The 24,946-nt window shown below is 38.2% G+C and overlaps 1 protein-coding gene across 2 annotated transcripts in view; it reads right to left on the reverse strand.

Annotated features, from left to right (window-relative positions):
• Window positions 1-1,745: 1,745 nt before the first annotated feature.
• LIN9 (lin-9 DREAM MuvB core complex component) overlaps window positions 1,746-24,946 on the reverse strand; it is a 30,326-nt gene continuing 7,125 nt past the window's right edge. For both annotated transcript variants that reach the window (XM_010144253.1, XM_010144254.1), the window contains 11 exons: window positions 24,683-24,816; window positions 21,433-21,558; window positions 16,817-16,974; window positions 15,634-15,767; window positions 14,665-14,784; window positions 14,388-14,489; window positions 8,621-8,701; window positions 5,107-5,232; window positions 4,568-4,750; window positions 4,362-4,459; window positions 1,746-3,137 (listed from right to left, as the gene is read on the reverse strand). In XM_010144253.1, the coding sequence (XP_010142555.1) occupies window positions 3,032-3,137; window positions 4,362-4,459; window positions 4,568-4,750; window positions 5,107-5,232; window positions 8,621-8,701; window positions 14,388-14,489; window positions 14,665-14,784; window positions 15,634-15,767; window positions 16,817-16,974; window positions 21,433-21,558; window positions 24,683-24,816 (1,368 nt within the window). In that variant the 3' untranslated portion in view covers window positions 1,746-3,031. The remainder of the gene's footprint in view (window positions 3,138-4,361; window positions 4,460-4,567; window positions 4,751-5,106; window positions 5,233-8,620; window positions 8,702-14,387; window positions 14,490-14,664; window positions 14,785-15,633; window positions 15,768-16,816; window positions 16,975-21,432; window positions 21,559-24,682; window positions 24,817-24,946) is intronic.

Consider the following 24,946-nt stretch of genomic DNA (forward strand, 5'->3'; position numbering starts at 1 on the left):
TGTACTTTGAAGATAAGACAAATTCTTCCTGCCTACAAAGCTAAGCCTTGCAGAGCAAGCTCCAAGACTCCAGTTACTGAAGAGCATCTGAATGCCACGAGGCTCTGGTGGTTTGGAAGCAAGAGAAAGAGTGACCAGCAATACCCCACAGAATGAGGTCACCGATGCACAAAACCCCTTGGTGTCACCCCATAACGTACCTATGCTTGCAAGATCTGGGACAGCTGCACCGTGGTTGAACTGCGAGCTTGTAAGGCTAAGTGGCCTAGCAGGTTTGCTGATTCATCTTCTTCCTCCAAAAACAGCTGTCCTTGAAAAAAGCAAAACCCCATCAATCAAAATTAGACATTGTCTGCCCCAAGCGGACTTGGGTGCTTAGGGAGCTGCTGTGTTAGGGAGACCCCAGGAGAGAAGTACTTACAGGAGGAGACAGGAAAGGAAACAGTCACTTCTTGGGGGAGCATGGTGAATTCTAACCAAACTTGTTCTGCTCCTGCAGACTCGAGTTACAGTAGCTGTAGGGAGCTCTTGAGATTCCTACTATGCTTAGGCCACACTCAGCAGAAACAGTTGTATTTGTTACTGCATTTCACCAAAACCACGTTAACTCATACCGGCAACCGAGGGGAAACGCAGCCTTTTGAAGAGAAGCAGCATGTATATTGACATCACCTGCGTGCGATGACCAAATGACACGTGAAAGTACGTGGATACTTTTATCATAATTTTTGTATCTTCCTATTACGTTACATTACCCTGCAATGATTAAAAAACCCACTTCGACACCAAAGGTGTTGGAAAGAACACATTTAAGAATCCACATGTAAAAACGATCATACCTACGGAATCACAATTAAGACTGGAGTGAGGTGGTTCTGACAACGTGTTCTGGATCCATAAAGAAATGGGTTTGTCTTGAAAAGCAGGTTCCCACATCCTCTTTGCGGAACGCCATTCCTGGTAGTGGTACCTACTGGTGTCTACAACTTCCCTCTCGCTCACTCTGGGGTACTTGCTATCCAGAGGGCAAAGGTAAGCCTCCTCAAGTTTCATTTTGGAAAGTCCTCTTCCACAAAAGCATTCACGCTTTTCAGTAACTAACTTCCCCATAGACAAGCGGAGTCCTGACAGGGGGATGACGGAGGTCCAGGCCACAAGCCGGTGAGCTGCTGCTGGAAAAGGCTGTCCGTGCTGTTTTCTTGTGTGAGCGCCGGCATGGCACCCAGCTGCACAGGCAGGGAGCTCCCCAGGAAAGGTGAACTGTTGCTCAGCAGCACGGCTCCCGAGCCAGCACGCTAGCGGGGTTTATAAGCAGCAGATGACAAGGGTAGGGGTGCGAGGGGATGGTTCCTCTTTTCTGATTTAGCTGCAGGTGACATCAGTTACCGTCAGACCAAACCTATGCGCCTTCGTTAGGCCTTGGCACCTTTGTCTGATTTCATTTGAAATGGGTGGACCTTTCTGTCTGCTCTTTAGCAAACAGACAGTAACACCACAAAGCAACGGTAACATAACTGCAAAAGCAATTGCAGGGACCGCTACAATGTTCTACTGCGTTATGAGCGGTAAGTGTCCATGGGTAACTCAGCAAAATTAACGTTCAGCGTTACTTTGTCATATTCCTTGTAAAGTTTCTAAATAGCTTTTAAAACAGCTACTCACTTGTCCTCATAATGTTTCATTTTCAGCAATTAAATGAACTTCTCTTAAAAAAAAAAGACCTGAGACCATCTGCAAAAAAGTTTGCATTTTTGTGAAATATATCAATTCTCATAGGTCAATTTATTCAGAGTTACAAATTTCATTGAGAATAAAAGATTTATGCATTTCTCTTAATTAACAGAACAAGTTTAGCTAAATATAAACTCTGCACTAAAGTTTTGCAGTGGCACCATACCAACACAGAATACAGAAGCATCTTTAAACTATACAAAATTTTAAAATTGAAAATAATCCTGTTTACATATTCTTTATACATTAACATATAAAAGACCTCATTTAATGAGGCATCTAAAAGAATCAAAAACATCTCTACAGCTATCTCTGAAAATTCATATCTGGAAACAATTCATTACACAGAAGCTTTACAAGACTATTTAAACAAACCAATACACACTTTTTACAAGATTAACATTCCAAAAGGTACTGTAGGCAGGTTGTCAACTTTTTATTTTTACCTCACTGGTTATCTTCAATTATAAAAATCTCCATATTTATCTGTGTTGGGTATTGTGGGATAACCAGTACTCTAATTCAAAAGTTGTGCAAAACAAACAAAAATTTGGAAAAACAATACGTTTAACCAGTCGTTTATATAAAACACCAACTCAAGCGCTTCTTTGCCCCCCATGAAGGGAACAAGCCATAACCCACCTCTTTCTGGAAAGTTACCAGTTACATTTTTATATTCCTTCATTAGACTCAACCTATAAGTTATGATAAATTAAAAGTTCCAGCGAGACACTGACTGATCGATAGACCTGCCCGACATCCTCAAGTTCACAGCCGCTGCTCGCAGTCTTGTATCCTGCTGCTGTTGCTGCTTTAGCTGGTCAGGGACACCCGGCAGCCCGCGCTGCCTCCCGCTAGCCGGCAACTCTCGTACCTACTCCGAAGCACAGCTTTACATGACAAAGACCTGCCATGTGGCTACTAATTCGAGCCATTTCCTCTTCATCACTTCTAACATACCAGGAGAGCCAACAGCACGAGGTGTGCAGAATTCATCCGATCTTTTAAAAACTAAGTTCAAGTTATATAAAGAATGTTTTCAATTTTATTGTAATAAATGCAATTACTAAGAGATTACCAGTTAGCAAAACTACCGTAGGTGAGTAACAAATGGAGAAGTCTAATGTAACGCTGGCCAGTAATGCTGGTTTTCTTAAGAAGCAGATATAATATATTTAAAAGGGTCCTTTCTGAGAGGTTTTCTTTTCTCTTAGCTTCTGGCAGTTAGGATATTTGGTGAAGCCTATATAAAGGAAGAGGATTTTCCAGAACTACTTGCTGTACACTTGGAGGAAAATTTTCAGTCTCTGTTGGTGTTATTAGCTGCAAAAGCGTGTAAGTTTCCCATCTGGCTCAGGCCACTCTGAATATGTGCAACATGGATCTCAACATTATTCTGAAAACAACTACAGGAAGAAAAGAAGAAGAAGAAAAAGAGTGTTAAACTCTATATTTAAGAATTGTGTCTGTGAAAGTCAAGGTATGGACTTAGCCAATACAAAAATTCAGATGAATTGGAGTACTACGTACTAATGTAACTTGGCAGAGACACACGTGAAAGCAGCATTTGCACAAACAGCACCATGAAATCCAGAGTTACTGACTTGGGTCCTTTAAAAGGAGACTTTAACATGACCAGAATTAGTGAAATAAAAACATTATAAAGAGCCGCTAAAATGTTCAAAACAACAACAGTGAAATGGAAACGTTATCACCTACTCCACAGTGTACCTGAACCTTTAGTTGAATCCATTCCAATGTGCAACTTGCAGTGATTATAGAGAAGTTTTGCTAACATTTGGGGTTTATTTTTGTTTTTACTGATGAAAAAATGTTATAAAACAGCATTTATCGATAATTATTTTTAAATCAAAAGGCCATCCTTTGCCAAATAAAATTCAAGTATGGAGGGTATAAGGAAGTACTTCGCGTTTTGGTGTATTTTTCAAATTCTGTGATTTGGCAGCATTATAATGATAAAAAAAGCCCTGGTCACAAATTGCTGGAGGCTGCAGTGTACTCCAGACAAGTATCATCACTTCCTCGGTACCTCCACATTCTTGATGTTTTTATAATGCTTCCTCAGGCACCTGCTTGTGACAATTGTTGAAAAATGGCCCATCTAGACGAGGAGGGCCTTTGATCTGGCTGTTTTCTGTTTCCTGGTTTAAAATACTGCTAATGGAAGCTGGCCAGAAGCTGTAATTGCCACGTTTGCCAGCTTTTGATATTTACAGACAAGAGGTTGAGTAACTGCAAAAAGAATACCGAAATTGTACTGTTCTGTGGTTTAAAGAACTAATATATTTACTAGTGGGATTTCAAAGTCTGAAAACATTCTGAAATAACTTATTAGTTGTCATAAATGACTGAAGAGCAATAAAGTCTAGTTGTTGCTGCATCAGTTTAGCACTTTTTTTCCTTTTTAAAATCCAGTTACTTCAGGTTACTGACAGGTTCGAAGAGAAAACTGCTACTTTCACACTCTCTCTAAGAATGGGGCCATTCGTATAAGTAAAAGTTACCAGATTAAAACCCTTAATTATAATAAACGTTCACCTCAAATACAGTAAGAATTGCCTGCTGGCAAAAAATGTGTAATTAAGAATTAAATATTCAAAAAGTAATACCTGATATTTGAGGAGTCTATTGAATTCTTAATGTCATTTAATGAATCTGTTAGTGATTTAAATTCAAAGGAATTCAGATCGCCTCCTTCTGCTAGACACTGCAGGAGAAGAAAACAAAAGGTGTTCATGCGGTTTGGCACAAAGAACCTGACAGAGCTTTAATATTATGTATTTTACGGGAGAAACTATTTTTTGCAAAATTTTACCTTAATTTGCAGTAATATTGCTGTAAGTCTAGAGATAAGATCGGTTAAATTTTCACTTTCAACACAAAGGTGTCCTGTTGTTGAGGAATTTGCTTGCCTGACTATCTCCTGAGCCTCCTCTTCACATCTCCGCCTCAGATCTGTTGGCTGGTCGGCAGGCTGGAGGCCTTGGTCAGGAGCAAGCTGCATAGATACAATGAAGGGACATTAAGAATAAAGATCTCCTTTGCATTTGGTGTATGTGTCAAATGACAACTGATTTCCAAGAGTCCGCAGGTAAATAGTGCACAGTATTTTTAATTCATTTATGTACATTATTTGTCTATTTCAAAACTGGCCGCTGGCATCAGCAAAAGTGTCTGTTCTGGTAAAAGAAACGGAGACAGAAAAAGGCAGAGGGAGGAGGAATTCAATACGGCTACTACTAGTTTTATTTCAAAGTGACCCCACTGACGCTCTACTCCCAGAAATTCTAACTTTTCTTTGTACTTAGGTTAAGCAAAACCAACAAGTGCACACAGATTCCACCAAAATCTTACCTCATAACAATACTGTTGAACTTTATGCAAAACCTTATTTAAGTCTTTGTTTAGTTGTTCTAGATCTAGAACAATAGTTGCGTATCTCCTCTGAAACTCAATGCCTATCGGCATAGAATAGGATTTCTGTGGAAAAAACAAAGCATGTTAAAGTTAATGCAATACGGTACACTTACATCTTTTGAACTAATCACAAGCAATTTTCACTTGGAAACAATACTGAGATATTTGAAATCCCAGTGTTTAACAGAAAAATGCTAACATTTAAAATATTAAAAGCTAGTATCACTACTTAAAACTCCACTTGACAACTGTGTAGTAACTACCAGGCTAGTATTCTCTTCACGAAACAGTATGATAATCTGTGGTGGTAAGTGCTACAGAAGACGACTGTGGCCTGACCTGCTGCTTTCTCCAGTAGCTGGGTATGGCTTCTCTCTACTGTATGAACAGAAAACTATCCTGTCAGTAGGAGGACAGTATAGGACAACATGGCCACGATACCTCTGCTGCAGGACGGCACAGTAGACTCGGTGCTATGTACCTTCTGTTACAGCTAACAGTTCTGCCTAAAAGAAAGTTGCTAGGGCTTGTACTTGGTAACAAGAGTTTGGGGTAAGCACTATTTTCCACACACAAAAAAACCCCCAAAACAGTATTTTTTTCCTTACACTGTTTTCAGAATCTCTCAGCACTGTTTGGGTGATATGTACAAGACTGAAACAAAACATAGAATACATTATAAAATTTGCTCCACCAGCAGTCTCTTGCAAGGTAACCTGGATGTATTTCCCCTGCTTCTCAGCCACAAGTCTGAGATACAGGTACCTTGTACAATCAAACCTGTAGCTATAGATTTTACACCATGAGATAAAGCAAACTGCAAAGTCAAAAGCCTTCATCAGGAGGATCCAGGCCAAAAACTCAAAATCAAGGTTTCCGTTATCAGTTCAGTTCAAAGGTCCTCAGTAAACTTAATCACTGATCTCCAGGTATTTACAAGTCTGAATACCAAATTAATAGTGCTTTACACCAACACTATAACTTCAGAGTTCACCTAAAAGCAAACTGGAAACCAGCATTTTTCTCTCTCTTTTTTTTTTTTTTACATACTTCCTGCAGCTCTGGAACATATGGAAAATACTGCAACTTTCATGCCTTCTTCAGTGACTGCCCCCCTAGAGCAGACTGGACTACTCCAGGTCAGCTGTGAAAGCCCCAGACAATGGTGAATTCCCCATCAGAGAGGAAAGGCTGAGGGCATTCTAGGCTAGTGATGCTGAAAGAAATATTTCTCAGCACCAGCACTATTTCTGATCTGGGAGCAATCCAAGATCTGGAAACACTGTCAAACAGATGAACTGGCAGGCAAAAGATGGATGGCTTTCAGTAGATGGAAGCAGGTAACATCCCTGTCACCAAGCAGCTATGTGCTTCTCTGGAACAACCAGCATCACCTTCACCTTGTTGTTATCACCGGGCAAGTGCAAACATAAAGCTAAATAAAAAGGACGGCTAATTCGATTATCCAATTGGCTGTCAGAAAAGTGTTTACTGTTTTATATAGACAGTAACTTGTTTATAGCCTGCACCCAAGACTAGTATAGTGATGTCACGATGCTTAGCTAAGCTGTCCTTTCAGAAAAATGAAATAGCAAATGTGCAGTTGTATTTATTAGCAGCTCCTCGGACGGCATCCCCTGCCTCATGTAAATTTATCATTATTGCCAGATACTAACAGACTACATTCAGTACGAGTTCTGATTTTGTTCAGTTCCATTTATTTCTACATTGAATCAGTCATTAAAAAAAAAAAAAGGTCTCCATAAAAGGATTTAAGCCAAACAGTGGTGTTACTCTTAACAATTATCAAATCACAATTGTATGAATTATTATCAAAGTCTGACAATTCAACTATATCTGAATGAACTCAGAGGATTCTGTTTTATTCATGTTCAGATATATTATTAATGTTCAAGTGGACTGGTGCTGGAAAAAAATTCTTGTTCAAGGAAATACATTTTAAAGGAGAAACAACATATACTCAGCAGCACGAACGTAGCTGGGATTGCCAAGGGACAAAGAGGATTAGGAGACAGGCTAGCAATACGGCCCAATGGAAAGGTATCACAGCCTCTCTTTTCATCAGGACAGCCTTGAATAGTAACAGAGCTTGCTTCATGGTTTTCTGGTTTACAAAGGAAACAGCACAAGGGAAGAATTTCAGAAGGCCCTCAAAGTCCTTATCTAGGCTATCACTGAGCTAAAATATATCAAATTTAACGTTTACTTCTACATCTCCTTCTTTCCTGTTGCTTTTTTGCTCTTTCAATTTTGTCAAATAAGAGTATCAAGGAAAATAACACAATTGATTTATGACTTAGTAGCTGAGTGACATGTTAATATCTGGATTCTTCTCAGAGGAAGGCTACTGTCATTCCTATGGATATCCTTATCTATGCAAAAGTACTAATACCTCAGGAAAAAAAATATTTTAAGAAGAGTTGATAATTTTTCAGTATCAGAGTTACAGATTACAATGTTATGTTTTAATCTTGCTTCTTTTTGCATCTATTTTAATTATTAATAGACAAAATGAAAAGACAAGGCATTTGATGCACACGAAAAATAATGTAGGAACTGAAATGGTAACAAGGTTTTGAAAAGCAGTATTACAGCACAAAATAAGAAAATTACAGAGATTTAGGGCTGGTGCAGTAAGAAGCAGAATAACAGAAAGCACATATGCACATGATCACTGAAGGGACAAATCTGAATGCTGAAGGATTTGATTTACTGTGGTCAAATATTTTACATGAATAAAAAAATCAGCTTTTTGGTTTGAAGAAATAAAAAGGACTCCTTCCTCTCCACTAGCCTTTAGCTTTCTGTCTGTAGAGACAACTCTCTGCACTGATGCTAGTAGAGTGTTGAGACTGATAGCTTTCCACTTTCAAGTTGAGTGATAGAAGATAGTTGATTGGTGGTAGAAGAGGCATTCTTATTGTTTTGATTTACTGGCTGATCATTAGATAAAGCCTAGCAAGAAAAGCTATTCTGCTGCTGCTGATTATGCTGTAGCTGCTCTGTAATTTTAAATGCTGGTCAAAAGCACTCAGAACTTCATACAGAAAATCTCTGAACTGAGTTGTTATTTTAGCCAGAAAGCTAAATAAGTACTTACCATCTGCAAAATAAAGTTATGATGAATGTCTTGCTATACAAACTCGTACCCAAGATTCCCCAAGTACATAGGAGTTCCTTACTTTGTGTCAGCTGACCTGTGCTAGCCCGATGTTAACATCCCTCAGTTTCCAAAGCATAATGTGTTCAAAGGAGAGTCATATTTGAAACAACTGACCTCTCTGACTTGTGTTTAAAAAAATAATGAAAAACATTCACATTATAGAAAGTGATAAAAGATTTCATCTAGACTCTGGTTTTAACTGTATCTTATTTGCATTAGCTGTTAAAGCATATCCTGTTTTAAGAACAGAAAAGAGAACATCCTCACCAGCTTTTCTGCTTCCGTATTCATCTCTCTCAATTGTTTGATGTGTTCCTTCTTGATCATAAGGATTTTCGATAACCTGGTCTAAACCAAAGGAACTCTTTTTAGAATGAACAGGTCCTTAAGCAGTTTTAAATGCCACAGAAATTCAAGATAATAAAATGTGTGCTTCATAATTTTAAAATGCATTTCTCAGTTGTTCATCAAGTTAAGATGCAGAAATAAAAGTTAATTAAAATTAAACAATGGATTTTCTAGATATTTTAAAAGCATTTTCAAGTGCCCTAGATTGAAGAATGCTAAAATCCATCAACTGAAATTCCCTGTAGAAAGACTAATATAATTTAAGGCCAGCTAGAGGCGGAAGAACCAAGAATCTTGTTTTTTTGCAGCCTGAAGGAAAGCAAAGGGTGTTATCATCACATACTGCAATTAATATCACTCACCTTATCTTTTTTCACACAGCGTTCAGCCTGTTCTCAGCTTTGCTCTTGACCAAGCACCAGCCCTTTGTGTGTACACTCCTAAAGTAAAACCTGGTATAAAGCTTGGATCTATTTTACACAGAACAACTCTGGGCTCTCCATTTCCCTCTTTCATAACAGGAATACCCTGTTTCTGCTGCCCTTGGGACCTAGCAGGCTGAAGTGGGAATCACTGGGAATGCTCTCAACACACACATCACTTCTAACTATTCATACTCCCTATGGGCCTGAGAGAAATCCTAGATCCACTAAGACCAGCAACAGGTTTATTACTGATGGAAAAAGAGCCAAGATTTCAGGTTTTATAAACTTCAGAGGGGTTAACTGCATCCAAGTAGTGGTATGTGGGACTGGGAGAAAGAGGAACTCCTAGTTCAACATACATCTGCTTAGATATAATCCTCTGTTGATTTTCAAGTTCAGTTTTAATGCAGCCAGGTTTCCTGCCCTCACAAATCCTACAGGAAAATTGACAGCTAATTATGAATCTTTTTTGAATTTCCATGTTAAAGGCATTCTTGTTCACTTCACAGTAATTTGTTCCGCCAAAGCTGTTTTTCAGCTAAATACAGGCTCTCCTTCCTTATATTTAGCCCTGTTTATCCAGAGACAGTAAAAGCATCTCCTCTCCACTATTCTTTCACTAGACTAATAATCACAACCCAAACTTTTCCACCCTCCTCCTCTATAAAAGGCTCTTGATGTCCTAAATTTTTGTGGCCCTTTCTGTATCTTTTTTCCATTCACTGTCATATTTCCTGAATGTAAGCAACAGGAAGCCTGTGCCAGCATTTCTGTGAACCAGACCTGTAAAACAGCATCAATACTTCTCAAAGTATTCTGACAAATACTTTGCCAGATATATCTTATGAACGGATGGCCAGCCGTGGTCAGATGCACAGAGGCAATACAGCACATTACTGCAATACTTCTCCAATTCTAGCTGCTCATTTCTGTCCTTCTGCTTTGCCCCAATGCTCAGCACTTGAATTTTTGCAGCTACAAGAACAGCCCTATGAGGAAATGATAATGACAAAACTATAAATTCAGAGGCAAGAAAAAAGGTTTTAAAGTTGTTACTCGTGAGATGGGTTCTAGCTCCGATCTGGTTCCCAACACAAACACTTAGGCTGGCAGAAAAACACCTAGGAGGAAGGAAAGCACTTCGAGCCTTCTGACACTGCTGCCAAAAAGTTACTCATCAAGCTCTGCTGTCATCAACATCCAACAACTGCCTAACATGCTTAAGTCCTTCTCCTTCAGGAAGCTTATGAGTCCTCCACTTAAGGCAAAACATATCATTTGTACCCAAAACTTGCAAGGTATGTGGTACTTCACTTCTACTTCGATGTCCAGACATATTTGAGGATGCATGGCCCTAGTTCTCCAGTTGAGAGAGCTTGGATTTTATACTATATTCATTCTATTCCCAGATATGCACCAGTGATCAAGATAATCTGATTCTTTCCCAGAAACTCTGAACTTTCACTGTATCTATGACGCCTGCCAACTTTCTCTCATTGGTACATTTTATTAAATAGGTTTCCATTTGCATTTGCTGGATTCATCAGTGAATGCTTTAACTGTTTTAATGCAGCTGACATGTCTGAGAGGAGGGATGCCATCCAGAGGGACCTGGACAAGCTGGAGAAGTGGGCCTGTGTGAACCGCATGAAGTTCAAAAAGGCCAAGTGCAAGGTCCTGCACCTGGGTCAGGTCAATCCTTAGTATCAACACAGGCTGGGGATGAAGGGATTGAGAGCAGCCCTATGGTGAAGGACTTGGGGGAACTAGTGGTTGAAAGGCTGGAAATGAGCCAACAACGTGAGCTTGCAGCCCAGAAAGCCGACTGTATCCTGGGCTGCATCGAAAGCAGCGTGGCCAGCAGGTCGAAGGAGGTGATTCTGCTGCTCTGCTCTGGTGAGACCTCGCCTGGAGTGCTGTGTCCAGCTCTGGAGTCCTCAGCACAAGGAAGACATGGACCTGCTGGAGTGGGTTGAGAGGAGGGCCACTAAAATGATCAGAGGGATGAAGCACCTCTGCTATGAAGAAAAGCTGATAGAGTTGGGGTTGTTCAGCCTGGAGAAGAGAAGGCTCCAGGGAGACACTACTGCAGCCTTTCAGTGCTTAAAGGGGCCCTGTAAGAAAGATGGGAACAGTCTTTTTAGCAGGGCCTGTTATGACAGGAGAAGGGGTGATGGTTTTAATCTAAAAGAGAGGAGATTTAGACTAGATATAAGGAAGAATTTTTTTTTTTTTTACAGTGATGGAGGTGAAACACTGGTGATAGAATCCCCATCCCTGCAAACATTCAGGGTCAGGTTGGATGGGGCTCTGAGCAACCTGATCTAGTTGAAGATGCTCCTGATCACTGCAGGAGGGTTGAACTAGGTGACCTTTAAAGGTCCTTTCCAACCCAAACCATTCTGTGATTCTAACTCATTTCAGCCCTATTTCCCTTGAGAAATTCTTGCCTAACAACTCTATCTTCAGCATAACACATCCTGTTTATAATTTATAGTTCTTGTTAAACTGGAAACAAGTTTTGAGCACAATGCTTTTCCACATTGAGAGAGATGAAGTAACAACCCAACCAGTACGTTTAGATTTGTACTTCAGATTTCATTTTTTAGTCAAAGGATATTGGAAACAGGCATTTCAAAGGGTGCAATAACTTACTATGCAGTATTTTCAAAATTTTCATGAGCAGAAAATAGACAAAAATCCAGTGTCCATTTTCAGATTCTTCCTCCTGCCTTTAAGTTGACAAGATCACTCCTTTTTCCACAGCAATCAGGAAGACACCAATTCAGTTTTCTGAACGAACTGCATTAACCCACTCCCTCTACTGGACACGCAGCAACCCTGCAAACAACCTGGTTTGTCCTCGATTGCTTCTTTCCCAATTTCATTTTTTTCTTCAAAACAAGAAGGGGAGGTGGGGGTGGGGTGGGGGGTGTGGAAGAGCAACTAAAAGCTGCAGCTGAGCACTTGGAAAAAAACAAATTTTCTCCAAACTTTAGTACTAACTAGAATGTAAGAAAGTAATCTATCGATTGTGACTTGCAGTATAGCCCATGAAATATTTAAGGATACTTTACATACTGCATGTAAGAATGGAAGACTTGTTTTTCCTTAGTTTATTTGTTTATTGTTAATACAATAATGTAAATTTTCAAGCCATTCTTCTCCGAACATGCATGTTTGTCCACAGTAAAAACCAGAACGAATAGCAGTCTCTGATGCCAAAATGTAAACACATAGAAATTAATATGAAGATTTAGAAAAATTAAGACTCACCAGCATAGAACTATGATTAAAATAGCTGCTGCAAGTCCCAATATTTGCTTACAACTGCAATTTATATGAAAAGAATATCCCTAACATCTATTTGTCAGTGTCTGCACATGATTTTGGCTACACCTCCTTTTGTTTCTAATTAATTTAAAAACCTGTAAGAGAGAACTAAGGGGCTGGGCTAAAACTTTATTTCAAGGCGTGCTGCATTTTTTCTGTTTTGTCCAAAATAAAAGTTTTCCCACGAAATTTTTTATTCATGGTATCATAAATAATTGCCTGGCAAAAGTTCTCCAGAAAGTTTTGAGTCAAGTATTTACGATCATTTACTTCCCGAATACACCACTAAATCAGAATGAGGGCTTTGACCTTTCTACTGTACCAGCATATAAGAAAGGCTCGAACATCTTTAACAGTCACCTTTAACATAAAACCACACCTGGACTGGTGAATGCAGTGCAATCAGTAATCAGCATTCACCAGTCTCACATATTTCACCACGCTAAGTATCGGTACTACCCTTAAATTTCTAATAAAGAAGTTGATGCTTATAATGCTTAAGATGCTAGGCTTAAAAATAAAACATGTTCCTTCAATAAATGTTTTTTAAGCCTTGTGATTCTTTATCAAAAACCTGGATAAAGTATTAAGTTGCTCTCATAAACACATGGCAAAAATCCGTGGCTTGATTTTGTTCAAAATCTTTTGACAGTCTTCAAGCCAAAATACGTTAATGCACTATCTCTGCAACACAAGCAAGAGGCCTATACTTTTAAAACTCTCTTTTCCTTTTAGTGAGCAATAATATACCACCAAACGTGACTGAGAAATCACACATTTTCAGATTTAAAACACAGTATCATAAACAGATCAACTTGATGCACTAAATATTTGTAGAGCTCAGTACACTTAGTTACCCCATTTTATTGATCATACTCAGTGACTCGGGGGGGGCAGCTGCAGATAAGTTTAGCAGCATAAACAAAGACTGTACCTTTTGTGTATTTCTATTTTCAACATAATTAATCTTACAGCAACTACACCTATTTTATATTTTCTTAGCTAAGTTAGATGCTAAAGTCACCTTTTTCAAAACTAGTTTCCCCTAAAAAACCGAGTAGATCATTCTGGCAAATAAAATTCACTACATTAAAAGACAAAATAGTAGTGTCTCGTGAGCTGTTTGATTCTTTTGACCAATTACATACATTTTAAAATTTGAGAAGCATCTAGCAATATTATTTCTCAGATCTCGGTATTTTAAACACTGATCATTCCAATCTCCTCTAGCATGTTCAAAACAGCTTTCACTGTTAAAGAATTCAGTCACAGAGCTTGAGCCAAACGACATGAGCAATTATGTTCTTCCATCGTTCTGAAGAGTAACTGGCTTCGATGAGTTTTGATATTCAATGAATCTCAACTTTCCCAGCATTACGTGTTTGTGCTCTTCTGGCGTGCAAAAGTAACGGAGAAATCATTTCATAAAGATGAAGGAGGAAACCACAAACCCAGTTTTCTTATCTATAACATGTACGTTTGCATTCAGGGAAAAGAGTGCTTGTTTTCTTCTCCACGAGGGTAGGGCATAACATGAATATATGATAATGCACATGGACAAAGTTCTTTACATAATGCAAGTGTATTTCAAATTAAAAAAAAAAATGTCTTAACTCAGTATGAAGTTTGTGGGTAGAAATAATAACTGTTTTTAGAATAAGTGGTAGAGCTGGGAAAAATAAGATGCACTTTTGGGGACATAAGCCCCTACAGTCTAAAGAGCAGCAGATTTCAAAGCTTATGAACAAGTGAGAAAATTAGGAAGGGAAAGGGGAAATAAATAAATATTATTAACATGTTTTCAGAAGTTAATTTGAATATCACCACATCTGTCATAAATCAACAGGTCATTTAATTGCAGAAGAACTGTCAGAACAAGAGCAAAAGGATGGTACACAATCAAATTAGAAGTTGCAGTTAACACTTACCACTTGAATGAGGAATTCTACTGGGAATCCTCCTAGTGTTTCACTATCTGTGCCTGAAATTTTGTTTTTCCACGAAGATTGTCCTAATAAAGGATCATTGTCCTATACAAGAAAGAAAATTTAATTTAATAACTTATTTTTAGAGAGATTTGCTGAAATTTTTATCTTGCAGAAAAACCTCGGAAAATTAATCTCAAAAACTGTTTCAGGTGACAGCTTCAACATGTATCAAAAAATATTTCAACGATTAATATTACATGAAAAAAAAGGAACTTACTGTAAGGGGTGACTGGAGTGACGGTGTATACTGCAATCGGGGAGGGGTCATAAAGAACCTTGAAGGCCGCTGTTTCTGTCCAAAGGCAGCAATGGGCATGGTTTCATTAGGCTCATTACTCTAAGACAGGAAAAGGACGGATACACTTCAGCTGTCAGATTAATTAATTTTACACACGTTTTGAAATGTATTTCTGGAACGTGGTCTAACCATGCCCCAACCCAACAATGTCAAAAGATTAAAGTTTTGCTTTTGGGTTAGCAGGAGCTTCAAAATCTTATTCCATTGCTGGAGTTTTCGAAGTGTTATGGAATTGCATCTAATAAAACCTGCGAGAATATTTCCAAACGTCCTACATTAGCAAGTTGCAGAACAATCATGACTGAATAGGAGTCCAGCAAAGGCTCCAAACTCAGATCGTGACAGAAATTAGACAAATTATGGGCCCTCAGTAGAAAATAATCAGAAATTGTTTGACCAAAGCAACATCTCCACAGGTAGCCTCATTACCATAAGAAGTTTCAAAATGAGGTTCAATCAACTCACAATACTTGCTAGCAGTACTTGCTATCACAGTCTTCTCCATGCTTTGTTCAAAAAAACCTGGCCTTTTGTAACTTGCCATTTTCTGCAAATCCTGCCAGAATCCCATAGAATAATTTTCTTTGGGATGTTACATACTTGTTATATTTCTTCATGTTAAACTCAGGCTATTATAATAACCTGTAATAGTAGGTCTAGTAAATTATTCTAGCCTGAGCCATTATGGTTTTATCATTGAGGGTTATCTATAAAACCATGAACAGTAGAAGCGCATTCTCCTGGATCTGTTATGCTTGTTTCTACTTTATGACAATACCACCTAGATGTAATATTTTGAATTTTCTTCTTTTTGATTAATGCATACCATTGTAGATTTTATTTTCTTTTTTATTACAGCTATTTTAAGAACACATCATTAATACTTACAAGAACTTCATAATCTGGGATCGTGTGTGTTCCAAGTCCTGCCCTGTCAAAAGTCACTCTGTATGTAGCATTAAGAGTGTCTACAGCGTCTATTTGTCCAGTGAATAGTCCATCGTGAACACCTCGCAAACGTGCTGAAAAAAACACCCAACAAAACCCAAACATTATAATGTTCTGATACCACTGAGAAAAACAGACTTAATACATCTTCTGCAAGTAACCCTTTATACATATATTTAAAACCCACAGACTACATTAAAAAAAATGGAAATCCAGAAAAAGAATTGTACACAATAGAAATACTACCCCAATTTCTGTCATATTTATTTTTGCAAGTCAAATATTTCCCAAATCTAATCCTTAGCACTACCCTTTTGTCTACATAAACCACTATTTAATACCCAATACCTTCTGACAGACAGATTTTGCGGGCAAAAGTCAGTTTCCAGCTGATTTTGCATACCATTTCTCTATGATCACTTCCACTGATGACTGCATATTTAGCAAAAGACAACGAGGAACGCAGCTCAAGGGTACAGCTCTAGGAGAGCGAGGAGAGGCAGCGTTGCGCACACCTGCTCTTCAGCAAGAATTAGGGGCAGTACTGCTAAAGAGCGCAAAAAGCAACGAACAGTAGTGGCTTGAGCAGGAGATACCGCACTTCAGTGAAAAGCATGTGGATCACAAACAGAGAGGAGGGAGGAGTTCGTGTTTTTATAAAAATCAGACAAAACTTGCTCAAGGTTTTTAATAGCATTCCTTCCTCAGTTAAGTGCAAGGTTTTCTCAGTAAAGTTGTGTATATACATCCAACTACATTGCAATATCAATTTTTAAATTTATGGAAAAATGAAGCTCAGGTTTTACATTAGGTTAGATTTTAAACTTTCAGACAGCACTCATCTATTTGCATTTAATCTCTCCAAGATTTGTTAGATATATTAGACATTAGAAATCTACAGTTTGAACAGCAGATCCAATAAACCATACTAAGTTTGTACCTCAAAACTATCACTGTTTTAAAAATACTAGCTAATCCCAGAAGTACCTTCTCAATGAGCTAACAATAAAAATATAGAAATTTTGATGTTGTAAATGTATTTTAATTATGTGCACTTAGTATATTATGGTTACTAAAAATCTTTGCAAAACACTTGTCTGTTTGTCTGCTTTTAAGAAATTACCTGTAACTTTCGTTCCTATTACGAGCGGTAATGGAATTTCATCTGGAAGATCTTTGAACTGTGAAATATCTGCAACTTTCCGCTGCTGCAAAAGTCTTATTTTCTGTCGTTTCTGTTTTAATGCTGATCTCTCTTCCTCAAAAAATGCAGAGGAACACCTATAATGCAATTAGGTAAAACTATACATAAATTCAGCACTGAAAACGTACATATGTGAAGACATATCTGACGAAGAGGCATAGTCTACAAATCAGTGAGAAAAGACAAAAAGCTTGAGGTGAAGTGCTGAAGACAAAAGGCATTTGTTGAATGGATTTAGACAGTCTTACTCCCCAGAATTATCCCTCCTAAAATAACAGCTGATTTTAAAATAATACTCAGGAGTGCTGGCTGCTGCACTGGCATATTGGAGATGTAAAACTTCTTAGGACTTTTTCTGATTATAGGGATCCACCTGGTGTCACAACAAAGCTAAAGCAGGTCTGACATCTGCTCTACTCTGAGTACCAGCTCAATGCACATAAGGAGGACTTACTGTGAGGTGCCTGGCTGCTATCGCTTACCAACACATAGTAGATCCCTTTCACATGTGCTCATTAGCTCAATTAAACTCAGTATGAACGGACTCACAAAATAAAAGGGTGCTTCTCTGTCTCATCTCCTTGCATCTGTGCAGGGTGCAACTCAGCCACAAAATCCCTTATTACGAAGATGAATTGTTCTGAGACTGATCATAGCAAAAGTACAAATTTGTTTGAACTTGGGCTGTTGCGCAAAACCACATAATCTCTAGCTGTCCCCACCCTCACTTGGGGGGGGTGTGTGTGTCTTAAATGTAATCTAAACCCTGGAGGACTTACTCCCAAGACCCTTACTTGGTTTTATTCATGAGGGAGCTACTGAAAGCACAAAGACATTAAAGACTTGATTCTATCTCTCATTCCTTTTTTAAAAAAAAGTTTCATCGTGTCAATGCAAGAAGTAATTTGAAAAAGGAGTGCAGATGCTATTGTCAGTCTGCTTAATTGCAGCAGTTATTTATCAAATAATTTCCTATCTTTGTTAATTGCTTTACCGCAGTCAAATGCGATTTAAGTATTTTCTGTGGAACTCACACAGTTATATATTGATTACTGATCAATAAAAAGTTGTATTTTATGAGGTGTTTTTAGAAGACACTGACAACTCCTCTTCTCGTTCTCCCTTCTACACTGCAAATTATTTCCTGGTTTAAATCCCTTCACAATATTCCTCAGTTATTTATCTCTCAATCAGTACTGAGCAGTCAGTTCCTCTTTTCAGGTCTCCCTCTTATTATATCCTGAAATAAACACTCTTACGTCATCTTATGTGGAGACTTCCACAAAGCCATTTCACTATCATCCAAAATCTCTCTTCCTTTTAATGTGTATGAGAAGATCCTAAGAACTAAGCTGGCCAGGATGCTGAGACCACTTTCTTTCATACTAACCGGCAGTTCCACACTCATTTGTCTACATGCATACATCATTTGCCTTTTATGTTGCACATGGTTTCTACATTATACGGGGCATAAAAGATCTATTTTGTAGAGTACGTACAGTGTGAACACAATAAGGTCTTAGTCCTAAACAAGACATGAAAAAAAATAAAAAAAAAAGATGAACAAGAGGAACTGAAGCTGTGATGTACTTCTGTCAGGCATGAGCAGTAATGCACCGCACTGGAGGTTCCTTTACTATCACTGCAGAAGTCATCTCTAGCCTTTGTACAGTCTAGGAACCATGCTGCAGATTGAATAACTCCAGGTGTGTGTCTCTCTCACCAGAGAAGAGCACGATGTGTTTACCTGGAGTTGTGTATTGCCTAATGATCCTCATTAGGAATTCAAAACATCTGGAAAGGGATATGGCAGAGAGAAAGTGATGGTGGTTGGGAGACTTGTGCAAAGCTTATTTGGATATTCTCAGTCAAAGATGTTATTTCCCTTGTATTTACAAATATTTTATTTGGGGAGGAACAAGTGGGAAGTAATGCTTGTCAAATGACTATGAAGTAGCAAAATGTGGGTCAGAGCTTTTCAACTCTATTGAGGACAACAGCAAGAGAAAAAAAAGGCAACACAGACTTCAATATTAGTTCTTCTAATCATGTCAAGCGTCTTGCATCAGGAACATCAGATATCACCTGATATTCCTTGATCTGTGCTCTTAGAAATACCAGTATACTAATGACTGACCTTGGAAGGTCTCTACAACAGCAACTCATGTTCTACTGCTAGCTCAGATGTTCTTAAAAAGTCTCTGTTCTGAATGCTGTAGGTTGTGGATGTAGAAAGTACTTATGGTACAGATCACATTGCAATCTCATTAGTTTCCTGCAGAGACTTTTTCAGAGGTTAAACGTTCTTGTCAGTTTCTACCTCTGTCTTGAGAATTTGAACTGTCAGAGGAATCATCACCATCATATAGCGGCAGGACAAGCACATCTTACTTCACATCCATTGCTATTTCACCACCTCAGTTAAGTTTATACAGAATACAAAAGGCTAACTATTACCTCTTCTTTTTCTTGGAGCATATCTTTCCCCACAGTCTACTGGGATCTTATAAGCTTTGCAGGCTCCCATGAAGAATACTGCTGTGCCAAGCACTCACACTGTTGATGGTGTGATAGGACATTTAAAGCAGCAGCGGACATAAGAAAATATTACAATGTATTTAAAACAAAAATAAAAAGACGACGACATCCATGTGCACAGCTATCACACAGAGGCAGTATTATCCCCTGCCATCAACACTGTGGATGCAAAATGTCGTATGAATTTTCCTTCCCTCATGGGGAGATGTCAGTACTGACATGGTATTTAGCTTGCTTGCATATGATGAGGACAGACAGAAGAAATTTTTAACAGAATAGTAATGTAAAAAACCTGTGCTCCAGAGGAAGATGAGAATTATCTTGAAAAAGTATTCCAATGATTTAGATTAATTTAAAATATTTTAGATCTAAGACCAAACACCAGTCTGGGCACCCTGGAAAAGACTACCAGTAAGTGTTGGTTTTTCATAAATTAATAAAAAATGAAAAGCAAAAAGGGATGCTTATTTTATGTTGATAGAAAGCAAGAAAAAAAGTAAAGTTTTGGTTAACAAACAAAACAACTCTATATCCAGTCAAATACTCGTACTTCAGAAGTCAGATAAAACAACTTCCTGCTCATTTAGGCCTGTGGTTCCTTTGGCATGGGTCTCTCTTTTTAAAAATTAACCAAAAAAATCCAATCCAAACCAAACAACACTCTCCCCCTGTCGCCTCCCCCACCTCCTCCCCACTCCGAAAAAACAAGGTGGTTTTATCAATGGTCCGACAGACTGCTGAATGAGGCAAACAGCTCTTTCATAGCAGTACCCACTTTCGGCAAAAGTCAATGACATAAGTGATAACTCAACCTCCAAATACGTTATCTCCCTCTCAGTGTGAAGCACGATGGTAGAGGAAAGAAAAGCTCTTTCAGTTAAGCTCAGATGATATGAACACCTTTCCAAAAGTAACTATTTTTAAGTTGGCTCTGCTGCCTTTCCTTAACTGGCAATTTTTAGTTAAAATTGTTTATAGGTACAAGAGATGAAATAGCCACAGACGACAAAATATAATCTGACTTGGTACAATGATCTACGAAATGGATTCAGTACTTTAGCATTTGTATTTTGATAAATAAACCAGTCTTTTATTTCTGCAACAGTACATTTTTCTTCTTATCTTCCACAGTGACAGGACGGTTTAGTTTGGGAGGGACCTCTGGAGGTTATCTGCTCCAACCCCTCCAGGACAGTCACCTACTGGAGGCTGCCCAGGCCATGTCCAGACAGCCTCTGAGTATCTCAAAGGATGGAGAGTCTACCAGCAGTGCTCAGTCACCCTCACAGTAAGTGTTTTCTTACGTTAAGACTGAACTTCCTGTGTTTCAGCTTGTGCCCATTGCCTCCTGCACTGCTGCTCTTTTCTGTGAAAAGCCTGAACTGAATCAGTGGATTTAAGAACTAAGAATTCTAAATTAGAGAAAAAACTGTCCTTTGTTAAGTTCTGGCTTCTTCTCTACATGTACAATATTTTATGGGTGATTTTCTCCTCTCTCTGTTTTGACAGCCAAGCCAGGAAAAGTTGAGGATCTATAGAATGGTGTAAAAATTAGTGAAACAAATGTGTTGAAAATACGCACTTGTTTTTCCCATGAAAAGCTAGTTACAGACAGAAAAAAAGAACTCAGTGAAAAACTGGCCTGTCTTCCATGCCAGGAAGCACTGCAGCATAGCAGCTACGATAATAACGTCCACAGATCCTAGCTTGGACACTCCATTACCTAGAGTGCGAAGCGAACATTTCAGGTATAGGCTCACGAGAACTACACGGTCTGGGCACACGCATATAAGGCATAGAGTGTGTGAAGGAGAAAGGTGTGGGCTCAGAGAACACCTTTTCAATAAAACATTTTTCTATTGTCAGCTATTATTTTTCTTTACTACCTGCATACAAAATTATTTTAGAAGGAACAATTCCAGTAACATTAAAACTACATGTAGTTATCAGCTGAAAAGCAAGGAAAGAGAGGAAAAGAAAGAAAGCAAAAAAATTACCTCCGTGGTTTTCCCATTAATCGTCTGATTTTTCCCCACTCTACTCTTGTCAGTTTTCTGGTTTTCAAATTTGGAAAAGATTCTTTCAGGCATATACAGAAGTCATTATCTCCTTCAAATAGTGGTCTGTTGAAACATAATCGGTCTTCTGTTAACTATACTTAGTAAGCTCCTGTCACGAGATTCCAAAAACCATCCATCATAAGAAATACATTGAAAACAAAAAGTATAAATTAATTATATAATCAGAACACTCCAAAGGACAAACTTAACCTGAAATAAATTTAACTGAAAACAAAGCCAGAAAGTTTCCAGGACTATTTTATTTGAGCCTTATTATCAGCGATGTTTAAAAATGTTCCCCTCTCTTGTCACTGCAGGGAAACGTATGTATTCAGCCTGCTTTGTAGTGTACAGAAAGGCACCAAACGGAACGTCAGCAAAGCCAGTGCATTACCATGAGGATACTGCCACAGACTGAAGGAATCCATAAAGATATGGTGAGGGATTGAGAATGAAGGAGGGGACAGTGTGATACCAAGAAATAGACAGACTGTACCTTTTTCATAAATTCCTTCAATTATAACCCAGATACTCAGCAGAGGGTTCCAAAATACAAGAAATTGAGCCAACTTGTCATTCTCTACAGCTATATAGGTGAAACTTTTATTGAATCATACATGACTCCATGATGAAGCAGAGGATCAGTATCACAGAAGTGACAGTTCAGAGAACCTACCAACACAACTTCAGAATCTCTCTTTGATGCTATGACCTGTACGTATCTCTATGTTTTATGACTGCCTTTTTCTTTCTAGTACCACATCCTTCTTGGGCTGAAGAGGCAAGGGAGCAGCAATGAATATACCCATCTAGTAGCAGGTAATCATTAAAGACTACGTGCAACTGAAATAAATCTCACCTGATGAGAACGAAAGGGTGACTGTATCCTAGATAAAGCCACTTTTCTGCACACTCTGCAGTTCACTGGGGTTTACAGAGGACTGTCCCCAAACACAGAACAAAGGGGTATCTTGGAAGCAATGTTGCTTTCAAGTGAGTGGCAGGGGTGCTGGGAGAGAGGAAAAGTGCATGGAGGTAAGGACACTTGGGCAAGAATGGAAGAGAATATTTTTGCAGTAGAAGGATCTGCATATGTGGCATGAAATGAAAAGAAAACCACAAAGAATGATCAATGAGAGTCAGGAAACAGACAAGAAAGCGTGTAAGAAAGTTTTATTTTATCCAGATTTACTGTCACTACTGTAAGATATCTGTGTAAAGAACAACTGGGGTTTTCTTTTGGTTTGTGGGAGTTTTTTTTTTCTTTGAAAAAGAGAATCTATGTATTATTGGTTTTACTAGCATTTGTCCTGAAGCAGGCAAACTGTACACCCACAGCATCCACAAGATTGGAAGCTCTGGAAAACGGTGTAAGCAAGCTACAGCAGGATCTGGTTCTGAGGGCCTATGATCGCCATAGAGGTGATATAACAGCTCTTTAGAAGTCTCCGAGTGTCAGAATTCCATGGGATTGTATAGAAAACAGTTCTTTGCAGCAGTGTAGAGAGAATCCAGCTGAAACAGTTTAAATAATCCAATAACCCCAGATGATAGTTGCAGAGATTAAAATATTTCAAAAACTTATAGTAGGCATGGCATTTAAATTATTTCAATTTTGGATGAGACAATTCAGTTAAAATACTGAGACTTACACTATGAACCGTATTTTGCCAGCTGACAGCTTTATGCTTTCAACTTTAAGCTTCTCATTAAGCCTAGATCATCTCACTCAAAACAACATACATCAAAGTTTTTCTTCCAAAGATACGTAGTTTCTTAGTAAAATCCTTCTTGGGCTGAAGAGGCAAGAGAGCAGCAATGGATATACCTGTCTAATAGCAGGTTAATCATTAAAGACTATGTGCGACTGAAATAACTTGATCATATCTTACTAGCATTACAACCATACATTGACACTACCAAAGAGGTTTTCGGAATTACCTGCTAAACTCCAATTCTAGTCTACTGATAGACCTAAAGAAACAGGGACAATTACTTGAGAATAAACTAAAAGATCTTGGACTGTTGTAAAAATCATCATTATAAATGTCGCATATTAAAATTACTACTAGTAATAAATAGAGTTTGAGTTCTTTGTTTTGGTTGTTGGTTTGGGTTTCTTGGTTTTTTTTTTTTCCAAACAAGACTACTTCTTCCAAATGAATTAAATCTTACAGGTGATGAGTTTAAAACTAACTAAAATGCACATGTAATTTTTCTGCTTGTGATGTTAAAATGTTTTTCTGTTGCTATGACTGCCTGTTCAATTCAGGAAAAGAGCCACAGCAATTGTGATTAAAATAGAAAGGAAAAACAGTAATTATTTCATTGTGAATGAATTCTGGAAAAGAATGCTTGTTAACTCTGACACCATTCTTAGAATATTAAACACTAGTGTTTAATCCATTACTCAGTCAGTGTAGATTTTAAGATTCCATGCATCAATAACGACTTTCACATTTCAGAATTTTTATTTTTCCATTATTAGGGACTAAATTAAAATGGTTCTTTTAGAAAATTCACACCACCTTGTTAGTGGCTTTGAGAGAATAAGTTCTAAACACTCTGAGGCACATATCGCAGAAACAGCCTAGAAGACAGGTTAGGAGATCCAAGAAGGATGCTGATGTCTACACAACAGCTCAATAGTCACAACCCACAGCTCTATTAGTAATCACAACAAAAATAGGATGATGGGGAAGAAATATCTGAAATCGACATTTACACCTTTTAGGGAAGCAGCACCTGATGAATAACCAGCGTCCTTCCCTCCTCGCTGTGTAACGCTGATCCAAGGGTTCAAAAAAGTCTGTGTGTTCTGATAACTTTGTGCTTAAGATGCTAAAAACATCATGAATAACATCTTGTATCTGGTAGGGGCAGAGGTAGATTAGAGGTAGAGGCAGAGAAGATCACTACCCCGAAGGAAAGCTTTCCATAGAAGACTACCCAAGGAACTACCCAAGTAGGTTGCTCATTATAAAAATGAAAAAACCCAAAATCACAAAAAAACAAACCAAAAAACCAAAAACAAACCAGAAAATAAAACAAAGAAATAATTTTCAATAACTAATAATTTAAGAATAGACTTCAGAGTATCTAACCAATACATGGAAATTTGCAGCTCAGTTTCAGAAAATGACTTGTTTCTATGCTAATAAGAGATAGTTATATAAGTCAAACGTACTTATCTATATTTGAATAGAACCATTCATATATGCACCACTTGTGAGCTTTGGGAAGTTTGAGCAGGTTACGAAGCCGTAAACCAATCTTCTGTGATGCTTTCTTGTCTGGTGTTGGCATTGTTGTATTAAACTTCTATGTAGTGAAATAAAGGAAACAGTTAAATGCAGTCCAACATTCTTCAGTACCTAAATAATTAAACTAAATTTTCTTGATTAAAGTTTGCACATTAATAATTGTTAGATTTTAAGTGTACACACTCTTT

Source organism: Buceros rhinoceros, unplaced genomic scaffold, assembly GCF_000710305.1.
Source record: "Buceros rhinoceros silvestris isolate BGI_N320 unplaced genomic scaffold, ASM71030v1 scaffold35349, whole genome shotgun sequence".
NCBI lineage: Eukaryota > Metazoa > Chordata > Aves > Bucerotiformes > Bucerotidae > Buceros > Buceros rhinoceros.